This window comes from Cornus florida, unplaced genomic scaffold (genome assembly GCF_030987335.1).
Source record: "Cornus florida cultivar Cherokee Brave unplaced genomic scaffold, ASM3098733v1 CherokeeBrave_3.0.0_Hap2_Chr04, whole genome shotgun sequence".
Lineage (NCBI taxonomy): Eukaryota > Viridiplantae > Streptophyta > Magnoliopsida > Cornales > Cornaceae > Cornus > Cornus florida.
Genome location: NW_026775574.1, coordinates 29,333,211 through 29,360,033, shown reverse-complemented (window position 1 = coordinate 29,360,033; position 26,823 = coordinate 29,333,211). Strand labels below are relative to the sequence as shown.

The window sequence follows — 26,823 nt, the reverse complement described above, 5'->3', positions numbered from 1 at the left end:
CAAGACTGAACTTTCCCTTGGAAATCCTCAGATCTGAGCCACATATTTTAAAAACGGAAAGGTATGCGTCTAGATCTCTTACCACCATAATCAAGAACTAAAGGCACATGATCAGATGTCACTCTAACTAGAACAGTTTGAGAGACATCCGGGAAATGCTCTTCCCACGCCCCAGAAATCAGAAAACTATCCGGTTGTGAAAAAGTAACTGGATCCCTACCATTAGACCAAGTAAAGGCTACCCTTCCAAGGCAGGTCAATGAGAAAGTGACTATCAATGAATTCTGAAAACATGGTCATTTCAAAGGACCGCCTATTCCCTGTGGACCTCTCAAACGGGGACCTAAAAGAATTAAAATCCCCGCCTAAACACCAAGGCAATGACCACAATCCCTTAACGTAGCAAAGCTCTTCCCACAGGACTGGTCTGTCACTATCAATAACAAGCCCATAAACTCCTGAAAACACCCATCTGAAACACACATGACATAGAGAAAATACCCTTCCAACTGTTCATACTTGATAACCACCTTCGATACCGAAGTGTCGGAGGCATTTAACACTTCCCATTCCATAAACCTTCCTCCCCAAAGACTCCTAACAATCTTATCAGTGATAGAAGTTATCTTAGTTTCCTGTAAACAAACGACATGGGCACTCTACTTCCTCAAAGCTACCTTGACTACTCTTCTTTTGTCCTTATCATTTGGACCACGAACATTCCACGTAATAAGTCGTAGCTTCATCAAGAACCAAAAACGATAAACTCCCCTCCTTCTCCCCATTTTCCACTTCTGGTCCTTCCCCTTTCTTTAGTCGACCCATCCTTCCCGTCATAATTAACACAAGAAATCAGATTCTTCACTTCCTGTTCCCCTTTCCGATGCGAAAAATGTTTTCTGGCTTTAACTTCTTTTGTGCCTCAATAAGGTTCTGTATTGTCATTACTAGCAACCATTTCATGAAGAATAGACAAGGTTCGATCATCATAAACCTCTGAAGAGACACCCAAGGCTTCACTTATTGCTCCAATATTCTCAATTACCCATTCCATACCTAGATCATTGGTCGTCTCCAAACAATCTGGCCGCACAACTGCCAAAGGTTCCATTAAGTCCACATTTGGTTGATCCATATTCGTCCAGGAATAGGAGTCATTAGAACAATACTGCTGAGAAGGAAAATCTCTATTAACCTCTCCTAATTGCATATCCCCCTCTGTTTCCAAATCATCTTTTTCAGTTGACAAACTCACCTCATTCACAGATGGTAGACAATTCAGCCCTTTTAACGTAGCAAAAGCCGAAGCTCTTTAAGTAGAGCTACAACTGAGTCATTTGTTAGTTTGAAGTGCGGTCTCACCCAACGCAAACTGTCACCCCATTGAAGCAACCTACGCTCCCAGTTGTGGCTTTTGAGGCATCCAACATTGACCCATCACACCATGAACCTGAGGACCCAAGAAAACCCCTCTGTTGAGTTGATTCATCCTCCAAACCACCCCCAGTTCTCACCACTCCACCCGAAGGAGGAGTAGAAGTAGAAAGAGAGCTTTGAGAATGAACAGAGATCAAACCTAGATGAGAGGCGTGAGATCGTGCTACCCATTCTTGCTTTTCACTCGAAATCCACCGAGAACCATGGCGACCAACATCCATCATCGTCTGCTTAGATTTATCCGACGAAAGCACGTGATTAAACTCAGGCAAGACTCGCTTTGAGAAATGAGACGGAGGCTTGACATGGGCTTGTTCTTCATTACATGGCCCCAAAGGATTAGGGCCTTGCTTAGTGTTTGAGGAAGAGACGGTTGAAGACTTGGGCCCTTTTCGTCTATTAGGCCCAGATCCATTAGGCCCTGTTTGGATCCGTGTATTCGGCCCGAATCCAGTAGGCCCTGTCTGTACGTGTCAATTAGGCCCAAAACCAATGAAAGTTCTGTTGGGTTTAGACTGAGTGAGCCCAAAATTAAGACTAGGCCCGATCTCACCCTTGGCTTGCCTTGACATCTTCTTGCCCATCTCACCACCAACCTCAGCCCAATTAGTTTTTTCCTCCCCTATCTTATCATCAACACTTAAAGATAAGGATAAGAGGGAATCCGGATGAGCATCCCGTCGACCTCCACGTGTATTCCTTCGCTGTTCATCATCAACGCGCTTGGCCGGCGTGTGTTGAACACTTCGTCTTTTTCCCCCTATATACTTCACTGCTTGTTGGATTTCTCTATCCTTCAACCACTGTTGAATCTCGAGTACCCCCTTTTTACCTTTACTGAGAATCTTAGTCCATTCCTCTTCCGTCATAAGGTGTGATCCGTCACTACCTTCAAGGCTCTCCGTTGAAGGAACAAGCTCCGGCGAGATTTCTTCCCAAATCGCCACCTTGCAGTAGAAGGTGTTGTCGTTAATAAACACGAACCTCTCACTGTGATCTGAACGCTTTCAGCGTCCTTAGTCTCATCCGCATCAGATCTCACGTACCCACCACAAAGCTCTCCCACTTCGACGAACAAAGCATGACACCATAGATGCAGAGGAAGGCCAAACAACCAGATCTGTTTGAGACCTTTGTCTCTAAGAATGCCACAACACCCAACTCTGAAGGACCACACGTCGATCCTCAGAGTTACAGATTCCCACTGTCGTCGGCCTTCCTTCAGCACACGTTTGGCCTCTGCCTGAGAAGGAAACCGAAAAAGGAGCAGTAAGTCGGATAAAGGTGTTACCCCCACTCGGTCACACCCTCCAACCTCGTCAAAACGTCCGACTAGGCAAGATGAGAGCACTGACTTCCTCATTTGCAAGATCAAATACAGTTTGATGAATTGCAAATTATTAATACTAATAATTTATGAACTACTTCTGTTTTTATGGTCCTTATCTATAGCTTCAAGTTAGAAAAATTAGTGTAAGAATGAAAGAGGTATAAAAAGGAAGGATTGTAATAGCGAAAGGCATTGAATGTTGTAGGAGAAAAATACTTTCTTCTTTGAACTGTGAGTAATTGTTGTACACATAGTAGGTTTTGTAATTGTGCAGCTTAATATAATCTTCAGGTTTCTCAAGGTTGTATATCTCGTAGAGTCTTTTATAAATTAAAATAGGCAATGATGCCCTTCCTCATTTGCAAGATCAAATACAGTTTGACGAATTTAAAATTATTAATACTAATAATTTATGAACTACTTTTGTTTTTATGGTCCTCGCTACAGGTCAGATTCAAATCCACCAAGTTATCTTCACCTATATCTCTTCCATAGCTTTTCGGGTGGACAATTGAATCAGTCCATGCATCTATTTTATGACTTTCATCACGTGGTTGTTCTTAAGTATTCCAATCTATTTGATGTGGATTCCCTCTTCTCACGGTCGTTTTGAAGTACGATCTTTATTCTTATGTCTGTCTAATTTTGTTAGCTTTGTCTTCCCTCGGAAAACTATATAGCACTCTTCGGCACCTACTAGGGTGGCATTATTTGTTTGGACAGCTGTGTGGGGTTAGATTCTGACGATTGATTATTTGAGGAAGAGGGGAAATTGTATTGTTAATTGGCGTTGCCTTTGTAAGCAAGATGGGAATCTGTTAATCATCTTCTAATGCATTGCCATTGTTAATTGGTGTTGCCTTTGTAAGTAAGATGGGGAATCTGTTAATCATCTTCTAATGCATTGCCATGTGGCGTACGATTGTTGGAATCTTAGTCATGGACTGTTTGGCATGTGTTGGGTAATGCCACGTTCTACTAAGGATTTGGTTTATGCCTGGGGAGGATGTCGCGTGAGCAGAGGTGTGCGCGATTACTGGAGAAATGTCCCACATTGCGTATGGTGGAGCATTTGGAAGGAGAGAAATAGTAGAATGTTTGAAGGAAAAGAGTCGTCTACGGCGACACTAAAACTTGTTATTATTCGCTCTTTCTTTAGTTATGTGAAGAGGAGTTTTTGCTCTTCTTCTGATGCTTTAATTATTTTTTTGGATTCTTTGGAGCCTTAGTCCCCGAATTATTGTTTTAGGGACGCGTTCCCCATTTGAACGCTTTTTTAATTTATTATTACCTATAAAAAAAAAGAAAGTATTCCAATCTATTTTATGACTTTCAATTAGTGGGCATGACTAATCCATTCCCCAACTTAATAACTAAATTTCAATAGTAGTAGACCTAATTGTTAATTCGACAAAATATTTTTGATTGGACTTTTATGCTCTGTTTGGTTTGAGGGATGGGAGAATGGATGGAAGGGAGAGGGAATGAATGGATGAAGCATCCCTAGGGAAGGGAAAATGTCTCTCACACTTTTTGTTTGGTTGGATGGAATGGATAATAGAAAGGATGGATGGGGTGACACTTTTTTTGTTTGGTTGGATGGAATGGATAATAGAGAGGATGAAAGGGAATAAAATGTTTTTATATTCTTTTTACCAATATATCCTCATTTTCTAAAATTATTAGAATTAGATATACATTTCAAATTTTTGGTAAGGTTAAAAATGGAATTTTATATTTGTTTTAATTATCCCTTCTTTTTCTCTCCTCTTCCCCCAATATTGGGATAGAAAAATACAGCAAGGAGGAATGCTTCATCCCTCCTTGCTTTCATCCCTCATTTCCCTTCCCTGCAACCAAAACAAAAAAGTTGGTTTTATCCCCCTTCTCATCCATCCCTTCTAAATCCTTCCGTCCAACCAAACATAGGATTAGTTTCTTTTTGTTGAAACTTAGATCAATCAGGACTTCGTATTTGTAATACAATGTTTATGTCTATTTGTACTATACTTATGAGGTTTCCATGTGCATTTATACTAGTATATGTATATAGAAAAAGTAGCAAGTACAACATATATATATATATATATATATATATATATGAAAATTGCTACCCACTAATTATACTTTAGCTTCTGTAATTAGTGTGAAATTAATGGTACAAAATCTAGGGTAAATAACTAAATCAATGAGGGTCAGAAGAAGAAAAAAAGAGAGATTAGAGGCCTTTGGAAACTCAACAGATGTCGTTTTGACAATGCTGTTTTTCAAATTGTGCAAATGCTGTTTTTCAATCCCCAACACTAGAGGCCTTTAAAAACTTTCGCAACCTTACACTTTTTACTTTTTCTTTCTCATTTTTGGACTTATTATTTCCTTTGAATTGGAATGCATTTGCAGAAAAAAGAAGATAAATCAACTGAAATTATTCATGGCGTTGCAATTGGTGTTGCTATTGCCATTTGGGTGATAGCACTGCTTACTGATCGCCCGAATTGATTATGTACGTATCTGCTTATTGGTGGCTTTTCCTGATATCTTGAACACCATTAGACTTGGCTCAGTTCACTTTCTGTTTCAAAAATTTTCAGGTCCAAGACGGCGGCAATGTTTTTTTTTGAGTGTTTTCCGGCACATAAAATGACGAGAGATTATGAACCTGTCTGATAGAACTTCATTATTATAATTCTACCATTTCAATTGTATGTCCATATTTGATACCTGTGATACCTGGGACATTTTTGGGTATCCGGAGACTTTTTAAATATTTATGCAATGCAGGTATTTTCAGACTTTATATGTGTTGCTATCTATGTTGATTGTTCTTCTATCTTAAGCTTACGATGTCTTTCTCCCATACATCACTTTTATAACTATGTTGTTACTAATTTGATGAGATTTTGATGTTTTAACATGTCTGGTTTATGTCTACAGGCTCATAATAGCTATTACATGTTTTAACACGTCTGAATTTTTAATATTTATTCCATGTTAATAATAATATATAAATAAATTCCCTACAGGCCCATAATAGCTATTAAGAGCAATATATAAGTAAATATAAATATACGTACCTGTCAGGTTGCTGGGGTATTTTCTTCGGTATATACGTACGATATTTTGTCAAATCTTCACCCAACACAATCCCAGCAAACTCTTTCTGTTGTTCAAAGCAAGTTTTTTTTAAATATATTGCCACGTAAAATTCTTTATATCAATTGAAACTGCATATACGTACCAACAAATTAACATACGAATTACATGTATGGGTTCTTCCCTTTGAACAAATGTAATCCACCATTCGCTTGCGACGGTTTACCACAAACAATAACCAATGCCCGTCTATGCATGATGGGAATAATAACTGCACCAAGGTCAATATAAAGTTAATCTTACAAAAACTATGGTTTAAAAAATTATATCCAATAAATAAAATACATACTCACCAATTGCGCTTGTATGGGATGTGGAAGAAAAGTTATCTCAGAATCCTTATTGTATTTTGACCAGACTTGTTGTGGGACAGGCCAGCGTCCACCTTTAGTCTTTATCTTCATCACATTGAAATCAATAATGAACTGTACCGCTCTACTACTAAAGCAGTACTTTTCCCCAGCAGGTCCTTGCTCCATGTTTAGTATATTCCCAAAGAAATTAACCACCTTTAAATAAATACATTTCATTTACACACATTCAATTTTTATACCATCAATAACCATAACTATGCAATAGTAATGTACGAAATCCATTTAACTCACATCATCGGACAACCACCTATCATGGAATACACTTTGAATCTGATGATGACTTATAGTGCGACCAAACATGGAAACAATTATTTCAGTGAAGAGACAACTAATAACAACGCTTGTAAATTAACTATAATACTCACACATTACATCTAAAAACATGCAATAATTATTCAAACGCAAACATATGTAATGCAGAAGATGACAAGTGTGCTTTAAAAAACTTACGAACTATCTCCGTCAAACTTTCCCACATATGTCAACAGCAGTTTCTGCTCCTTGGTGAGACAAACCATTTTATTGTTTTTCTTTACATAGGGAGCGTAAGCATATCCACAGCTCTTTAATTTCTTCTTCCCCCTTGCAAACTCTACAAGTCCTTCATTCTTGGTTAACTCAATTTGGTGCGAACTTAACTCACTGTCTCGATAAATGGCCGCAACAACAGCATTCAACTCATTATTTTCCTCGACACTTAGCAAAAAACTGTGAGTTGGAATAGAACAACTCTCATTCTTTTCACCCTGCTCCTGCTCATCATCATCATTACACTTTTCCTCACTTCTTTGATCAGTTTCTTCATCTTCGCTTCTTTCATTGCTATTGCCAGACTCTCCATCATTTTCTTCATCCTCACCTTCCTCATTGGCCTCATTGCCATCCGCAGAGTCTCCATCACTTTCTTCCTCATTGTCACCATCAGTTTCTTCATCCTCAACTTCTTCATCCCCACCTGATTCCTCAACACGGTCAACATCATCATCATTACCATTACCATCTGCACCACTTGGTTGCCCACCCAACCCATCATTCTTCTCTTTGTTCTCCCTTGACAGTTTTGCTTTTTTTTGGCATGTCCCACTTCTTGAAGGCAAACAACATTTTTGTTAGACTTCTTTTGGATTTTAATACACTTAATTCAGCCATTTGTATGTCCATTTGCACTCTACTTATGCAAACCTATGTAAAATAAGGACAATTAGTTCACATAACTTTTTCAAATATATCTTGTAAATACATAAAATGTATTTTACAACACAATTACCTCCACATCCGAGTCAGAAAAATGATAATCATCACAATCAATGTTTAAAGAAGGGCCAAAACCACCTTCGGCTGGCACATCATTACCACTACTGCTGCTATATGTCTTCGGCTTCAGAGAGATCAACTATTTCCATTCCATATTTAGATAACACTAGTCTATCATCAAATTATAATATATATATATATATATATATATATATATATATATATATATATATAACTATTTGCAACAATACAAAATAATATTCGTAAATATACCTGTCCATACATGACAAAAATAATTACCTGTCCATGTCCAAAACCTTCATTACCTATCTCCCATCTGATGCGTGATCGTACAACCTCTGATGTCCAAAAACCTAACCTTTTAATATCTCCCTCAGGATAAGCTCGGTATTGCGCATCACAACGTATCAGATAAAACAGCTGATTTAAAAGACCAATAATTAAAATAAATATTACTTATGTTGAATCAAATGAATACGTAATTCACAAAAAAAAAAAAAAAATTCATAACCAAGGATACCTGCAAAAAAATCATACAACCATCGTATGACTTTTTCAACTTGCCATCTGCAGATGGTTCCGAGGTTCTCACCAAACAATCACGGACATATCTGCACTAGTTGTAACTGCTAATTGTATTCACATCATCTACAGTTTTCAACAAGCCCCAATGACAATTATTACAACCGGTGGGACTGAGTACAGTACTGCAAGCAAATAGCACAAACGCTCGCTTGAATTCATCCATTCCCTTTACCGTTAAAACCTGCTCTAACAATACATCTTGGTGCATTCGACCAGCTTCCTTATAACCACCTTCATCTATCCACTTAGAATCAAGAAACTGATTATTTTTCGGCACTTTTATAAGGCCAAATGGTATGCCAAGGATAGAGTGGATATCAACTAAATGAATGGGTATATAACTTATGTCCTCAACTTTTATACAACATTTTTCAAAATCAAAATTTTTGATTAAATACATACATAACTCCCGGGACAAAAAAGAACATTTAAGTTCCAGTAATTTTCCAAATCCAACCTACTCAACAACCTTTATCTTTTCCTCATCAAGCTGTGATACTGCTTTGCGGAACTTGGAAAGGAGCATTTGTGCCAGGCACCTTGGGTCAAATTGATCTTTTCCCTTTTCTTCTGCTTCAAAGGCATATGATTATAACACATCATGCATACATTCTGGGTTTCGTCATCAAATAAAATATTTACATTAAAATTTAATCACCATTTCTTTTTTTGGGGCCCTTCTTTTTTCAGGAAGCTTGTCGTACTCTTCCTTTTGTCTTGTACTCTCTCTGATCCATGGTTCCATATCTGTTTAGCAATTTGCGCACCGTATTCATCACTGCCTTTGGTAACCTGTCATGATTTGAGTGCTCTGTCCTGTACTTTCTAATGCACTCGGCCCTTTATGTATGCATTGCATATTATCACAACTTATTTTACCATGTATCGTGTATGAATTGCATATTGCATTAACATATTTTTCTAACACGTTAAATCAATTAACTTCCCCAACTCAGTTTTATAATTCATAAATTAAAAATAAGAACCACAAATACTTTCAACATATATATAGGAAGATTTGCATATTTCATCACCTACTATTTGTAACGTAATACAATACAATTACTAAATTAAAAGTTGGGCAGATCAATTTATTTTGCTCACAACTTGTCTAAACATGTATCATGTATGAAATTAACTTATTATTTATATTGCATCAACATATTGACCTACCAACTTAAAAAAATTAACTTCCACAACTTAATCTCACAATTCCTAAATTAATAATAACAACCATAAACACTTTGAGTATATGTAGGAAGATTTCATATTCGGAAACAACAAATTATTATTATACGAACTTTTAAACACATGTATCATGCATCAATTGCATTTAACATCATAATATTTTCCCAACACGTTAAAAAAATTAACTTCCAAAACTCAATTTCACCATTCCCAACCATAAAATCTGAATAAAATTTCTAAACCCTAAAACAAACCAATCCATAATCAATGTTTACCTATACATTAAGAACACTATGGGAGGCTGGTTCACCAAATCCTGCTCGCCACCGGAAATACCAACACTGCTTCGTCCTTCACGTGAGGTTTGTCCTTCATGTGAGACGTTCTCTGTTCTTGCGTCATTGGTAGAAATTGACTTTTTCTTCCTAGATACCTGGAACGTACGTTTATTGGTTTTCTTCCTCGCTATAGATTTTAACCTAGCCATTAAAATTTGAAATTTTGAACTTGAGACGAAGACGAAGAGGATAGTACAGGAGTTGGAAGGAAGAAGAATAATGGAAGAACGTTCAGAGGAAGCAACGAAGACGAAGAGCAGAGGAGTCAAATTAGGGTTCTGTAATTTTACCCCCAACGGTAAAGTTGAAAGTAATTTTAACAAAAAATTATTAAATGTAATTGTAAATTATGTATTCTGATTTCGTATAATGTATAAGTGTATGGTATATTAGTATAAGTGTATAGAGTATTTGTACATGTGGTAAATAAAAATAGTACATCAGTAACTTTTTTGTGTAAATGCTGACTGAGTGCTGACGTGGCAAATGGGTTGAGGTGGTTTCATCTCAGCCATTGGATATGCACTGATCCTGCTCCAGTGAGAGGTGCACTAGAGCAGATTTGGATCCGATGTTTGGCCCTGTGTCAGCTATATTTCAATTATTTTATCAGCCAAAGAATGGTTTTAGAGGAAAGTAACTGGCTACGTCACGTTTTATCCTGGTTTGCCTGCATCTTAGGAAAGGTGCCCAAACATTAGAAGCATGAAAACTTCGAACAGGGTGGAATCATATACTATATTCAGATACATTTCGATCACGTGTGGGCTACGGTTAAAAATATTTTTAATAATGAATATTTTATTTTATATATGTACACAGTAAGAATATTTTTTGAATACTTTTAAAATACGGTGAGATAAGTCATTCATGAAAGAAAAAAAAAATACGGTGAGATAATTTTGTAATTATTTAAAAGAAGAAAAAAAACTATAATTCAATGCAATCTAGAATAAATTATGGGTTAATTAAAAAAATAATATAAAATCTAAAATAACAGACATCCGGTTCCAAACTCTTAACTTATTAGTTTATCTATGATTATAGGGATAAAATGAAAAAAATTATATATAATTTATATATATTATATTATTATTATTTTGATGTATCCATGTCATTACTATGTTCTAATTTTATTTTATTTTGAGATTTTTTGTATTACCGTATCACCTTATAATTGGGAAGACCTCATGGGATCAACTGTTGTAACAGGGATACTATCAGGACGTTTACACTGTTGTAACAGGACCACTAGGCCCAACCCAACAATAAGCCCAACCCCAGTTGCAGTCCCAGACTAAATTTATAGATATAAAGACCCAATAGCTGCAGTTTTGGGCTTTTGTTTTGTTTGAATTAGAACTGAGCTTCGGCACTAAGCCTTTCTAGTTTTATTATTTTTATTATTATTATTATTTTTATAAATATATTTATTTAAATTATATAATAAAACTATGGCATACTAGTTTTCTTTTCTTTTTTTTTTTAAAAAAAAAAATTATTTATTTATATATTTATTTTATTTAGCAAAACTAGGAATTTTTTTTTTTTTTTTTTTTTTTTTTTTTTTGGAGCTCACACAAATTTTTTCCTTACCTGATATCCAAATCCATGAATCAACCTCTTTTAAATCCTTTGATTTGATTTGAATTTTTATTTTTATTTTATTCAACATACACCACTTGTTACTTAGCCCAGTTGAGATGATGAGGAATTGCAGATGCTTTTATGAGAAACTTTATAAACCTAAATTTCAGGCTGGATATTTTGTTACTCTAATCCCAGAGATATATATCTGAATCTCATTTTTTCCTCTTAAAATTCACATTGTGGCATCTGAATCTCTATTATTTTGTTCCTTGGAAATTCATAATTTTTTACCTTCAATATCAGAGTGAGGGGCAGGCTGATTGCTTTCTAATGTAGCTTGTTTGCATGTTTTTGTTAAAGCCAGGGGGCTCAAAAGACAACGCAAGCTATTTGATTTGCCAACAATATTGTGATTACTGACTAAATTCCCAGGGAAAATTAGGGCTTGCTTGGTTGCACTCGGAAATCAGTCCTAGTTTTCAAAAAGTAGTTCTCAGAAACTGTCGACCAGACAGATTTTTGTATAGTTTTTAGATTTTCAAAACAAAAAAACTATTCTCAGGAACCAAGCAAGCCCATTATTGGTCCCATTTATATCAAAGACGGATATAATAATTAAACCCACCAACACATTTTCAGGTACAATAACACAATAGTAAAACTTAAATTGAATAGCTACAAGAGTTGACAGACTTGTGCAGCTGCAGTGATGCACTCAGTTGTCCGTTTGGATATATCAGATATTGTTGCCTCGGGTCCTTAAACCTACAAGAGAGCATACAAACAAGAGAAAATTTTCAGTATTTTCAAATCTACGATTATAAGTCCACGAAATTTTCCGCATCATTTTAAAGTTTAAACCAACATGGGAATGCTTTTTGGGTTGCATGAATGTATGGGTACCTCAATAGGGATGCCAATTTCATCCCCAAGTGTCCGCATTTTGGCAGAATCCCTTTGGTAACTTGGACCTCCTCTTTTTACATATATGTGCATCCTCGCGGCTTTAAGCATTGATTCCTATTTACATACGACAGATTCAGCCACTGTGCTTATAGCAAGAGGATGACGTTGAGAATAATAAACATGGCCATGATAGATACAATATTTACCTTCTCCTTCAAGACTCTAATAATGCCATCAAATGTAGCAGCAACATCGGTAAAGTTGGCGATTCCACCACCTATTACAAGGGGTCTACAATGCACTCTGTAGTCTGTAGTGGAGAATTCAGGGAATTAGTTGCTATAAGCAGAATTGCATAGCCTGATAAAAGCATATATTAAGTTTATTGAAGGAAATGTAGAATTAGTTTTGCTAACAATTCTTCATCTGCAAAGTGGAGCTGTAACATTAAATTAGGAGCAGAGAGGAAGAGTTCTTACATCAATTACAACTCTGGCATACTGCAACACCTCCTCTTCATTGGCATCTCCACTATATTCAGCATAATTCCCAAGCTCGGAAGCATAGCCAATATCTCCAACCTGATCAGGTTAAACTAGTTGCCATGTAAAAGGACAAGGATGACGACGACGACGATGATGTGCACAGAGAGAGCGAGAGTTAAAAGTTAATAAAAGCCCCAAGTGCATCGGATGAGAACCACACCGTATCCACATAGATGACACTAGCACCTTCTCAACAGTCCAAATTCAGCCCTTGGGGTCCAGAACAGTGAACTTCAAAGATGCACTTGTCGGCAAGCAAATAACAAACTCGAAAATTTAACTGTGAACTGCAAGGATGCACTTGCTTCAAACGAATAACTAACTCATAAATTTAATAAGATCCTTGTGGGTAAAGAAATTCATTGAACAGCATGCAACTTCATAATGTTTTACCTCTTCCCCCTCCCAATAGGAAAAAACAAAAAATTTAAGAACAAAAACTTTTGGGTTTCAAGAAGCAAGCCACCACTCTAGGGTTTGCTTTGGGTTAAACACAATGCTGAGATTCAAGAACAAATCAACTCTAATTGTTTACATTTTTCTTAAAGCCGGGATTTATTTGTAAATAAAACAACTATCGAATATTTAAAGCATCTATTTATACCTTTTCATCTAGACCATGTATTAAGCTTTCAGTAGGGACTCATAACTCTTTCGAAAGATAATAGAAATTCAATATTGCCCCACCTGCAAGAGAAAAGTCTTGTAAGGGGAGAGACTAATAAAATTATAAAATGAATATGTTTGAATTGCTCGAGTTCCATACCCAAAAAAAAAAAAAAAAGAGAATACCTAATAAAGAAAAAAACAAAGTAAAGGTGGTAATCACTAAGAAATACTATACTTCTTGAAGTTCTTGAAAGCAGCAGTGTCATCAAGTTGGCCTCTCATATCCAAAGGTTAAGGCTTTCCATCGATCAATGTTAAAGGATTCATCTCAAGGAAAGTGAAGTCCAAAACTAACATAAGAAACAAATTTCCAAAAAGTTAAAGTAAATTACAACAGGATTTAATGTTGTCTTAACAACTTCAAATGTAAATATATACACAAGTATCTGTTAAAGATTCTCATCATACCAAAAAATAGAGTAAAAATCACTTTAATGAACTCCTCATGTACACCCTAGATCTGGATAATAGAGTTGCGGCTGAATTGCTACCCAGAGAGAATACCACATAACCTTACATGAAAGTAAGTTAACAGCTATTGGAATAAATTGTTTCATTTTTTTGCATAATATCAATAGAAAAGGAAAGGAACCTATTTGTAACTAAGAAAACAAAATTCAACAGAAAGAGACGTATGACTGCACGCATGAATTTTTTTCTTTCTTAGTGTTCCAGGACGTTTTGACTTTAAAATTTTGCAGTAAGGAATAACTAGGAGCAGGAAAATAGCCCACGGAAATACTGTTACAAAGAAATTACCTCCAAGGGAAGGGTTGCAACAAGTGGAGTGCATATCTCTGATGTAAAGGACACCCCTGTTGGGACAAATATAGTTTTAACCAGGACATGGAAGAAATAACTTCCATAAATTTTTAGATATACAAAATAACATGCTACAAAGAAAAAAGTCCATTTCGGTTTCAGAAGAATTTTATCATTTTGTAGGGTTAAACAGCAAATTCCATGATCAAAAGTACCTTGTCCCAGTTCTCTTCAATTTCGATTCCTCCACATTCAGAAAAGCTTATGCTACGTCCAAGTCGCTCTGAAACAATATTATGGTTAAAATTCTTCATTGTGTGGGATATTTTGTTCAACAATGAATGTTTTTTTTTTTTTTTTTTGATAAGTTCAACAATGAATGTTGTTATAGGTCCTTTACATCCCCCATCTCTACCTATTGAACAAAGAAGATGCAAATTGAAAAACCATGTCATCAAAAGATTATATTGGAACTTGATGAATTATTAAAATGAGCGACATAACAAGAAGTACCTCTTTCCCATGTCACTCTTTCACAAAAGTATCAGCATGAGCAAAATCTAGATTTAACGCAACTAGACCGCTCTTCCCACAATTTCAAAACAACATATCAGGTTTCACAACAAGTTTCCCTGACGAGAGCCATGGTTCCTTTTCTACTAGCCCATTGAAATCCGTTGATTCTGTAATCTATGCCACATTAAGGACATAACACATCGTTAAGTTCAGCGAGCTGCATCTTACTGCCCTGCTTGTATTGTATAAAAGATCAATTAAAGCCATTCTTCACTTTGGTAACTTATTCAACAAATATGAATGATCAAAATTTTAAAAATATATATTTTTCATGCTTCAATCAGTGTTTCTCATTTCCAAACAGCATCTATTTCACGCTCTCAAGGCCTTGGTTTCTTTGACAACCCAAAGCTCTATGAAACATTAGAAAAAGATATACTGGAGGTCAAGCCCGGTTATTTGACAGACTTATGTAACAAAGAGCATCTATTTCATGTTTCATTCATCACAGATCACCTTGCTAGCCAAAGTGGTTCAAAAGATTGGTGCAAAAACCAAAACCTTTCATGTTCGATGCTCCAAATTCTGCTGATTTCTTACTGATTACCTAGGAAGCACTGATACTCCTCTAGAGGTGCTATGGATGCGTCGAAGACGAGGACATGGCGGACCCTTGTCCAACATGGCTAAGAGTGTCCCTGAGTTTGATTTTAAATTTTATAATTATTATTTTTTTCTTGCTACGCATGGCATCGACACAAAGGGGACACATCAAAGGCACAGTTAGGACATGGCAGGGTAGTTTTACAATTACGTTTCTAAAAATAGGTTCCAATGCAAATTTAAATCATATTATAGGTTAATGAAAAAATAATATAAGTTCTAGAAAATAAAAATAACACACATATAGCACTAAGCTCCTAATGTGGACAAAATGATCAAAAATCAATTTTTTATATGTATAATAATATATTACATTATTATTTATTCTCGGATCCCTGCCCCGTCCATATTCTTTTCTTTTCTTTTCTTTTCTTTTTTTAGATTTGTCATACTGTAGTGTTTGTATCGTGTCGCACCGACCTGTGTTCCGTGTCCATTTCCATGCTTTATAGCCTATCAATAAATCTTTTGCAAGAACAAATTAGAATTACCAGATTCAATGTTACAAGTTTTTACCAAATCTCTATAAACAATACAACTTCTGTTACATATCTGATCAAATCTCTATAAACAATGTAAATTTTCAAGCAAATTAAAAATCCAATTTAAGATATTCAAAGAATGATATTGCTAGAAACTTCCCTCTCTCATACGATGAAATAAGTAGAACATTTAACCATGAACCAAAACTACGATATTGACCTATTGTACATACTGAAACTAGATACATGTTAATATTTAGACATCAACTTAGATTTTGTGAGAGTCAGTTCTTGATGATATTGAACTTACATGACAAATATTTGGAATCATTAGGCACGGAAAAGCACAGTGGATCTTCAGAAAGAGAATGGTCTTGGCACCTAGTTTAAAATCCATTTGACACTTTAGGTGTGACGGGAAGCTCAGTTGTTGCACTTGTAGGTATAGATTAATCTTTTCCCTAACCACAAGTGCTCTAATAAATAATAAATATTTTGACTATAAGTATTTTTTTTTTTTTCTCAATATTGACCTATAGCAGGATTTGAACTCTGAAATTTCTTTTTGGGATGAGAGGTCATACCATTTGGACTAATGCCCATTGGTGTTTCGACTACAAAGATTACAGAATAGTAAAAATGGAGACTTTTTTCAGCAGAAACAAACATTATACAAAAATTAAGAAGCTTGTCATTGTCAATCCATGAACTCAATATGCCCAAAAATTAAAGATATAAATATAAGAAAATACACTTGTGCCAATTTAATAACCAATTCGTTACCGCAGAGCCTCTTGAAGTGCTCCTTCAACAGCCTCTTGGAATCATACTCTCTGATCTTCCCACGTGCCATTTCTTCTTTACCTGTTTTCACAAAACCATGATCTTTAAAATTTGATCTCAAATCTACAATCCCAGATCACAAGCATCAAAGAAAATTTCATAAAATTAGAAAAAATCTAAATTAAATTCAACAAAAACACAAGGTTACATTTTTAAACTCAACAATTGAAACAAAATCTAATGATCGTCTTAGAAGAAAAGCACTGTACAGTAAATCGCACCAACACAGATCTACTGTAAATTAATGAAAAAAATAGAGATATGTTGAGATCATAGCTTGGAATTATATGGGAAAAAGGAAAATGAAATTAAATGTCGTTGATTTAAAGGTAAACGAGGCTTTAGAGAGATTCAGAGAGAGAGAGATTGAACAACCGCTGAAATTTTTCATGCTTAGCTGGGTCTATTTATAGTTGAAAATTTTGCGTTTTTCTTATTTATTTATTTAAGTCTCAAGAAATGATTTGGTTGATGTTAGAGTTCATACATAAAGTAAATATAGAGCAGAGATACATTCTCTAACATCCGATGATGTTGAACATGGGTTATGTCACGGGGTGCTCATGCCGCCACTCACATAATCCATATCCTGCACACATCTTTTAAGAAAAGAAATGAAAAAGAAATCTCAACATGAGACTTATGAAATATCTATATTATTTATAAAAGGGTTGATAATTGAAAGAAAAAATTAAAAATTACACAACAATGCTTAAACGCTCTATATATATTGCTATGCTATTTTTGCACAATTAAATTTACAATAATATGTTATTATCCAATTCAGGTTCGCTATTGAATTTGACAAGCTAGAGTACTTTTTCCTCAATTGATTGATAACATTTTTTGATTTACAATCTAATTTTCAATTCAAGCTAATTATAACAACAAAAGTGATACAATGCCAACGTCAGGTATACTATTACTATCCAATGCAAGATGTTTAACAAAAAAATTACTACTTTTTATTTAACTAAACATTTTTTGTTTTTTTTTCAAAGACGAAAAACAACATTAACAAGTATGAACAATATTAACAAATAATTATTAGATAAACATACTATTCTGACAACTTCCTCTTGGAGCGAGTTTCTCTCCTCTCTCTCCACCAAACCTCGAACTCCCAACATAAGGGTTGACTACACAAGCCAACTCCCAAGCCAATGAGGCACAAAAAGGATTGTTACTTAGGAGTGAGTTGCTTGTAATTCATTAGCTTAAGTCACTAAATAGGAGCCTTCATATTGTTCACTCTTAATAGTTAGTCTCCAAAATTCAATAAAGAAAATGAAAGAATTGGACCACTTTTAATGTCGTACAAAATTATTTCTCTAACTCTTAAATATATTTGATATATATTTTATTCTTGTGGACTTCTCTCAAAGAAATTGCACTTAAAATTCTTCATTTATTATGAACTCATAACTATTCTTATAAATATATATTCCATTATTTCAAGAAATGGCGAGCAAATGGCGTCCTCCCGTACCTAAGTAGACTCAGCCTCATTATGGTGACTCTACGCACTAAAGGTATAACCTTATTGCGAAGAATTCGATCCCGACGATCTACAATACGACATGGTGGCTCCATATATGTTCCATCCGGCTGCAACTCAATCTCACCAACATCAATATGCTGATAACGATCCTCATTTCGCAGAAATTTCTGCAACATGGAAACATGAAACACATTGTGCATACGATCCAAATGGTCCTGAAGTGCTAACCGATAAGCCATATCTCCAACTCAATCCATAATCATGAATGGGCCGACAAAGCACGATGACAACTTCCCTTTCTTCCCAAAGCGCATTATTCCTTTCATACGAGACACTTTGAGTAGAACCTGATCCCCAACCTGAAACTCTAATGCACGAGTATGATGATCGGCATAACTCTTTTGCCTACTCTGGGCAGTGCGCATGCGATTCCTAATAAGAGCAATCTTTTCAGAAGTATCCTTAATGAATTCAGGACCCAGAAATCTGCTCTCTCCAACCTCCATCCAACAAATAGGAGATTGACATGGACGGCGTATAATGCCTCAAACGATGCCACACCAATAGTCTTCTGGAAGCTATTATTATACGCGAACTCCACAAGTGCAAAAATTCTCCCAGTGGCCCTTAAAATGAAGAACACAAGAATGAAGCATATCCTCTATGATCTGATTAACCCTCTCGGTCTGTCCATCAGTCTGAGGATGATAAGCAGTGCTAAGATGCAACTCTGTATCCAAAGCCTATTGAAAACTCTTCCAAAATCCCGACACAAAGCTCGAATCCCCGTCCGATATAATAGATAACGGAATGCCATACAACTTCACAACCTCTATAAGTAAAGTCTTGCCAACTGCTCCGATGTGAAGTCAGTGCGAATAAGCAAGAAATGAGCTGATTTAGTCAACCTATCAACAATGACCCAAATAGAATTGTAATCCTTGAATGAATTAGGCAATCCCTCCACAAAATCTATAAAAATGCTCTCCCACTTCCACTCTGGTATAGGCAGTGGCTGTAGAGATCCTGGTGGCCTCTGATGATCGATCTTGACCATCTGACAAGTACTACACTGAGAGACAAAAATAATAATGTCTTTCTTCATACCTGTCCACCAAAACTGCCGCTTTATATCTTGATACATTTTATCTCCTCCTGGATGAACAGAAAACTCAGAATAAAAACACAAAACACAGTTTAAACTCTGAATTAACATTCAAACAAGTCCAATTTTAATGTTCGATTAAATCCTGGAGATTATCTAGGCATGCACTGTGATACACCTCGATTCTAGAGCCACGGGTGATCAAGTCCGAGCACAGATCTGAGGGATACCAACTGTCAATATATAAACAAGCAAGAATAAAACTGAATTAAGAATAAGATAATAATGCGCTGAAAGAAAACTAAAATGAAAATCCTCGAACCTTAAATAATAAATTAATATAATTTAAATCCGTATAACTCGGGAATCCATCTAGTGGACCCCTAATTCCAAAACTTTAAATAAATTTACAGAATTAAAATCCAAAACCAAAATAGAAAGGAAATCCTATATAACCGGAAGAGTGAGTGTCTGTATCTGCATCAACACGATCCAACTCTAAGCCTGGTACTGGCGAATACCTGAAAAATAGAAGTGGGTCAAGCCCACATGCAAGTTCCAATCTACTACAATCCGTACATAAACCCGATACGCAAATACATCCTTGATAGCTCGGCAATATCTACAATAGTCCATATATATATATACACACTATAGGATGCTCATTAAACTATAACATAGTTCAGCCTGGGTAGAAGGTGACATATAAAACACGCTTTTCAGCGGCCAAGTACCTAGACTTACTAAGGAACATTAGCTATATCTAGCTACTTAACCTTTGTAATATACGCACCCTAACCGTGATCAGGAGACTCAAGCTCGTATCACGGTACCATAAATATATATATAAATTCCTTCCTAACGCAGAAAGATAAAACAAACATCCGTTATGTCGTTCAACTGTTTTAGTTGACAGGACATGCATCCATGTAGGATTTAACTGTTTTAGTTAATCCATTCTGTATGCATGAAGGGGTAGGACTTAGCTTTTTGATCTAATCCATCCCTGATATGTCACCGTCCCATACCGGTACATATAATGCAAATGATCCACCAGTGATGCACATTCATTAGAACATCAAGTATATCCATGAACCAACATAATAGAAAACAGGTATTATTAAGATCCTATTATGCATCCAGTATATGATTATAATCATAGATCCTCCTTTTAAATTGTTAAAGTACTGATAAACAATTTAAGCCATCCATTTCCATATAATTGACAGAACAGAAATTATGACAGTTCAGCAATTATCATCCATAACATAATATAATGAATAACAGAATTATAACTGCACATTATACTAGAATTCCCAACCAATACATCCATACTAGTTCATTTACATTATTGAAACGAAGACTAGCATATAAATCCTCCTCAATCCTTGTCGGCATGTAAATTAATATTTAATTCTTATGGCGACTATTTAATCCCCAACTATAAGTCCGAAGCATGATCTAATTATACTCAGATATAAAAACTGAATACATTTTATTTGAATGCCAAAACCACCTCCATGCTAGTCCATTTAGTTTTCTAAAGCGAGACTAGTAATTACAACTTGCACTGCTCCTGACAGCATATAATTTAGTATCTAAATTTCATGATATCTATAACTATAGTAGAAACCAACATTCCTGGGACCCATACATTATATATTTCATTTATATAACCTCACAAAACAACTTTTATTTTAGTCCGTTTAATTTACTAGTACCACGCTAGAAATTAACCCTTCCACCCTCCTTGACTGCATGCTTAATTAATAATTAAAAGTCATGACATCCACTCCCATAGCCTCAACCAATAATTCTAGGTCTTTGAATAGATTAAATACATCATTTTAAAACCTCTCCATTAAATTTGCTTAAACATCATGACAAGAAATTTAATTTCTTCCAAGCCGTAAACCGCATGTGAATTTAATTTTAAATCCCAAGTTGATCAAGTTCCTAACATGAATTAATCATTCATGGGTATAATTAATCATTCTTGGGTATAATCCTATTTAATTACATCATTCAAATCCATCCAACCAAGTTTAAACACACATTGGAGCCCTGAAATCACAAAATTCACGTACTGGGCACTTTATAAAATTGGAGCCGCCTCCAATTTTAAGTTGAGCCGGCTCCAATTTTTAGTTGAGCCGCCTCAACTCTTTGTGGAGCCGACTCCACTTCAATGGAGCCGCCTCCACTTCCCCAGCCTCCGTTTTTCCTTCTTTGCTTCCTCTGTGTTGCCTTTTTCGTATCCGGCAAGCCTCCGCCCTCTGTCCCACCTTTTGTTAAAGATTTCTAAGGTTCAAATTAAGTCCTAACAAGCCTAGAAACTTCTTTAATTCCAGCATGAATTACCGAGCAAAAGCTTAAACCACGAACGCAACAGTTTATATTTTCTCCGTTTATCTTCTTCGCGTCTGGCGAATTTCAACCCTCCGTTCTAGAATTTTTCTTACATTCCTAGGGTTCAATTCAAGTTCATTAAATCCTAGAAACTCCTCAAATTCTCTTGTGAAATTAATGACAAAAAAATTTAAAACAAAAACACAACAGTTCATAGTTTCAAAAGCGAACAGGGGTTTAAAATTGTACAGAGACTCTATCACGCATAAACATCCATTTTAATAATTAAATTAGATTCCTGGAGACTATAGAGAATGCACAGAACACAAGTTTACAGGAAGGAGATAGAATGAAACTTGCCTTTAGATTCCGGTTTGAAATCTTCACCGCCGTCTATGGAGTTTTCGACGAACGGACGACTACCGGCAACCTTCCTACTACTCCATTTCTATTCCACCATCAACCTCTTCCTTCCTCTGTGGCACACCTTCAGTCTATAGCTAAAACCTCTCTGTTTCTCTCTTCTCTAGTTTTCCTCTGTTTTTCCTCTCAAGATACTATGTCGTGAATAGGGTTTGTAACCTAGCAAATCCTACTATCTTATATATATATAGGTTCCTTCTAAAACCCTAATCCTAATCCCAGTCCATTGAAACGTCGGCTACCCCATTATACATAAATTAAAGCCTAAACATAATTATAAATACAACACACGTAAATACTCTAAGCTACCAAAAATACATGTCAATTAAGTCACTAATAATCAAATAAACAATTAAATTAAAACACATAACCCATTACAATTAAATAATTAAAGTAAAATAAATAAATAAATCACAATTAATCAATTACGCAAATAATAAAATAAATAACAATTTCAAATGCACACAAATCAAATAATCAATTAAAATGCATATAAAATAAATAAATAAATTCCAGTTATATCCTTTTGAGAATTAGGGGTATTACATGCACAGAACACAGGTCTAAGGAAATGAGTAAGATAAAGAACTTGCTTTTGAAATTTCGGATAAAAATCTCAACATCGTCTTCTTAGATTTTTCAGCAATCCTTGACTGTTTTTAACTCCTCTGTTGCCATTGGTTCAACCCACGAACAATACCCTTTCTTCCTCTCCTTGGTTCAGCCTTGGTTCTTGGCCAATCCTTCTCGTCCTCCTCTCTCCCTTCTCTTATAAACTCTTTGTTCTTTCTCTCTGTCTCCACTATTACGTGAATAGGGTTCTAAAACGCAGACACAACTTTACCTATATATAATATAGGCTAACCCTAATCCCAAACCAATATTAAGTCGGCTATCTTAAGGGAAAATAAAAGAAAATATAATATAATTACGTATACATATAATATCCTATACATGACAATCAAATATATACATATAATTTATAATTATATATATAACCTGCTAACCTAAAATTACTATTATTAGCATTAATAATAATAACAGTTTATCCTTATATACGTATATAATCAAATATATAAACAACCATCCATATATGGGTAAATATCCGTACCCATAATCAACTCATATTCAAGTAGTCCATGCGACCTAATTGTTGGTTCATTACTACTATCTATTTAAAAATTATTTTTAAAATAAAAATAAAATAACACATTTAATCTACAAATAAATTCATGTAAGCAAACACACTATTTAAGAATAAATCAAATAAATAATTACTTCAATTACCACATAAGCATACAATTTAAATTAAAACAAATAATCCAATTAAACAATTAAACAAATAGTCAAATAATCAAATAATGAATTTAAAAATGTAATAAAATCATGAAATAAATACCGAGACTATCCTTTTAAAATTAGGGGTATTACAATAGCCGCTTCTGCACAGCAAGCTACAAGCTGAATTTGCATCGTGGGATGGAGAAGGAGTTCCATACCAAGTGATTCCACGGTCGCGGGTGATAATGAGGTGCTAGCCAAGTCATTGTATTGGTAAGCGAGAATACACCAGTTGGTGAGGGAATCCACTATACTTTATCAGGTGCATTATAAGGGGGATCGAGGAGTAAAAGATCGGGGAATTGTTGAATGACTTCAATTGGGAATTCCTAATGGTTGTTTGAAGAGAATGCAGAGAGCTTTTATGCAGCTGGAATGTGTGAGTCACGAATGAAACCCGGGGTTGCTCTGAAGGTAAAAGGCCCACCCTGAAGCCAACTGTTATCCCAAAAGAAGGTTTATGAACCGCATCCAACCCTTGTTCTGATCATTGACCTAGCCACACCGCTTAACTGCATAAGTTTCTTCCAATTACTAGGAGACACCTGAGGAATATTCATGGTCCATAAACACCTATTCCGAATAAGCTAAACCCTCACCCAACTGACCCAGATGTTATCCCTGTGTGAGGAGACAACATTCCAAATATGCTTTAGGCATGTTGCCGTGTTGGCAATTTCCAAGCTCCTGAAACTAAGCCCACCACAGCTCTTGGGCAAGCAAACAGCAGGCCAGGTAATTTTAGCACCAGAATACTTAAGCTCTGTCCCTGACCATAGGAAGTTCCTTAGCAACCCATTAATCTCAGCTAGAACTGACTTAGGCAAAATGAAGAGGCTTATCTAATAGTTGACCATACTATAAAGCACTGACTGTATCAGTTGAAGTCTTCCCGCGTAGGATAGGAAATTAGATGACCAGTGGCAAATTCGTCTAGTGACTTTCTCAACCAACCCTCTGCAATCAACTGCCTTTAAAGTTGTAGAGACAAGGGGGACACCAAGGTATTTAAATGGTAGTTCACCATGATCAAATCCCAGAAGGCATTTGATATCATTAATAAGAACATCAGTTGCACCAGAGATAAAAAAGTAACTCTTGTGATTATTGATGGAAAGTCTCGAGAGAGTTGAGAATTGATCAATGGCATTCTTGAGAGTGGTGATAGAAGCCAAGTCTCTATAGGAGAAGAGTAGTAGGTCGTCTGCAAAAATAAGATGGGATATGGCCAGAGATCTGCATCTAGAGTGGTATTTGAAGCAAGGGTTGTCAGTGATGTGCCTCTTTATGATAGATGTGAGTACTTCCATAGCAATGACAAATAAGAGAGGGGAGATTGGATCCCCCTACCTCAGCCCATTAGCCCCACGAAAATGTTCTTGAAACTCTCCATTTACAGAGATGGTGAAGGATGTTGTAGTGATACAAGCTCTCACCCATTCCACAAAAGTTGTTTGGAACCAAAGAGTGGTAGTGAGTCAAGGATGAAATCCCATCCAACTGAGTTAAAGGCTTTCTTTAGGTCCACTTTGATAGCACACCTAGGGGGAACAAGGTGTCTGTGATAACCCTGAAAAAGCTTTTAAGCTAAAAGAATATTGTCCTCAATGTGCCATCCCTTTACAAATGCATTCTGGCATGGATCGATTATTGAAGGTAGGACTTGTTTAAGCCTATTAGCAATAAGCTTAGCTATGCATTTGTAAATTGTGTTACAACATGAAATAGGGCAGAAATCATTAAGAGATGATGGATTGGGTACTTTAGGGACTAAGGCAATATAGGAGTTGTTGATTTCCTTTAGCATCTTCCCACTTAGGAAAAAAGATTTAATGCTATTAGTAATATCATCGCCTACAATTGGCCATGCCACTTGGTAGAAGTGTGCATTATACCCATCCGGCCCTGGTGATTTTTCATTATTCAGTGAAAGAAAGCATGATTGGATTTCCTCTTCTGTTGGGATAGAGACAAGCATGGGGTGGAAGTGCAATAGAATGGATTTTATGATTAAAGGGTGTAAGTGTGAGATCCCAGGGTATAAGGGAGGGGAAGAGCCCAACAGGGACTGAAAGTGAGCTATAATCTCTGAATTGATAAGATGTACATAGTTATGGAATTACCAGTAGCTGTTGTCAAGTTGGTGATTTTCCTTCTGTTAGCCTTAGAGTTGAAAACTTTTTAAAAAAAATGTTGTGTTGTTATCCCCATCCTTTAACCACCTGATTCTTGATTTATGTCTGATACAGAGCTTCTCAGATAGGGAAAGGGCAGTGAACTGTTGTGATAATTCCTTTTCAAAAAGCTTATGATTCACATCCATGGGATTAATGTCCAGCTGCAGCTGACATGAAGCCAAGGCTTGCCTAGCCTAGTTAACTTGAATAGATGCTTGTGAAATCTCCATCCTACATTTTCTTTAAGGCCCCTTTGAGTGTCTTCAGTTTCTGCATCACCGGAAACATTGGTGTACCACTAACACTGGATGCCTATACCTGCTTAACAATAGGTTTGAAATAAGGGTTGGAGGCCCAAGAATTGAAGTACCTGAAGGGTATTTTCTTCTTTGGTGCAGGAGGGCCAAGTTTAACAAGGATTGGGCTGTGGTTAGATAGAATGGGAGGGATAAAAGTGCAATAAGACATAGGGAAAACCTTTGACCATTGTTCATTCACTAGAGCTCGATCCAGTTTCTTGACAATATTGGTATGTCCCAAGCTCTGATTATTCCAAGTGTAGTGAATGGTTGTGTACCTCAGGTCATCCAACTTAGAATCCATTACACAGTCATTGAATTCAGCACTTGCACATGACCTTCTAAGAGAACCCCCAAAATTCTCATGGCAGTTAATGATAACATTGAATTCTTCAAGGACCAGCCAAGGTGCATCACAAAAAAGGGTAGCATGGTGAATGATGGAAGCCAGTAACTCCCTCCTTTCAATGTAGGTATTAGCACCATACACAAAAGAGATGAAGCAGTGCTGATTACTAGGGAATTGAACAGAGCAATGGATGATTTGTCTGGAACAAAGCACCACTGAGATTTTAATATTATTTGGGTTCCACAAAATCCAAATTTTACCAAGAGAAGGGTGATTATAGTTGTGAATAATGGACCATTTAAGGGTAATAACTTTGTGGATGGGAGCTACATTATCATGGGAAACTCTTGTTTCTAGCACAGCCAGCAAGTCTAACTTATGACATTTGATAATTTCATGCAGCTCAAACTGCTTTGGGAGGCTATTCAAGCCTTTAATGTTCCATGCGGCTAGGTTAATCATTAAAAAGGGACTTAGTAGTTCCTTTCAGATGCCTAATCCCTTTGAAAGGAAAGACATGCAAATGCAACCCATTTATGGCTATCTTCTTCTTGACTGTAGATTTCCTTCCTTTAGAAATACCTGAACTGGTCATGCTAAGAGAGGATGATGAGGAAAGCTGA

The 26,823-nt window shown here is 36.0% G+C and overlaps 1 protein-coding gene, 1 long non-coding RNA gene and 1 pseudogene across 4 annotated transcripts in view; 1 reads left to right on the top strand and 2 right to left on the bottom strand.

The window, feature by feature from the left end:
• Positions 1–5,564, top strand: part of LOC132303083 (uncharacterized) — a 44,315-nt gene extending 38,751 nt beyond the window's left edge. For both annotated transcript variants that reach the window (XR_009481090.1, XR_009481091.1), the window contains 2 exons: positions 5,168–5,270; positions 5,359–5,564. This is a non-coding gene — a long non-coding RNA (uncharacterized LOC132303083). The remainder of the gene's footprint in view (positions 1–5,167; positions 5,271–5,358) is intronic.
• A 6,296-nt stretch (positions 5,565–11,860) lies between these two features.
• Positions 11,861–13,612, bottom strand: LOC132304879 (ATP-citrate synthase alpha chain protein 2-like; annotated as a pseudogene).
• A 599-nt stretch (positions 13,613–14,211) lies between these two features.
• Positions 14,212–17,282, bottom strand: LOC132303082 (ATP-citrate synthase alpha chain protein 1-like). Of its 2 annotated transcripts, XM_059800158.1 has the most exons (5): positions 17,144–17,282; positions 16,597–16,677; positions 16,124–16,194; positions 14,666–14,842; positions 14,212–14,435 (listed from the first exon to the last, which is right to left on the bottom strand). In XM_059800158.1, the coding sequence occupies exons 1-4, from the start codon at positions 17,169–17,171 to the stop codon at positions 14,750–14,752; spliced, it is 273 nt and encodes a 90-aa protein (XP_059656141.1). In that variant the 5' UTR covers positions 17,172–17,282; the 3' UTR covers positions 14,212–14,435; positions 14,666–14,749. The 2 variants fall into 2 exon arrangements, 1 of the variants encoding a protein (XP_059656141.1); XR_009481089.1 differs by lacking the exon at positions 17,144–17,282 and having other exon boundaries at positions 14,212–14,567; positions 14,666–17,137.
• Between the last annotated feature and the right edge of the window lie 9,541 nt (positions 17,283–26,823).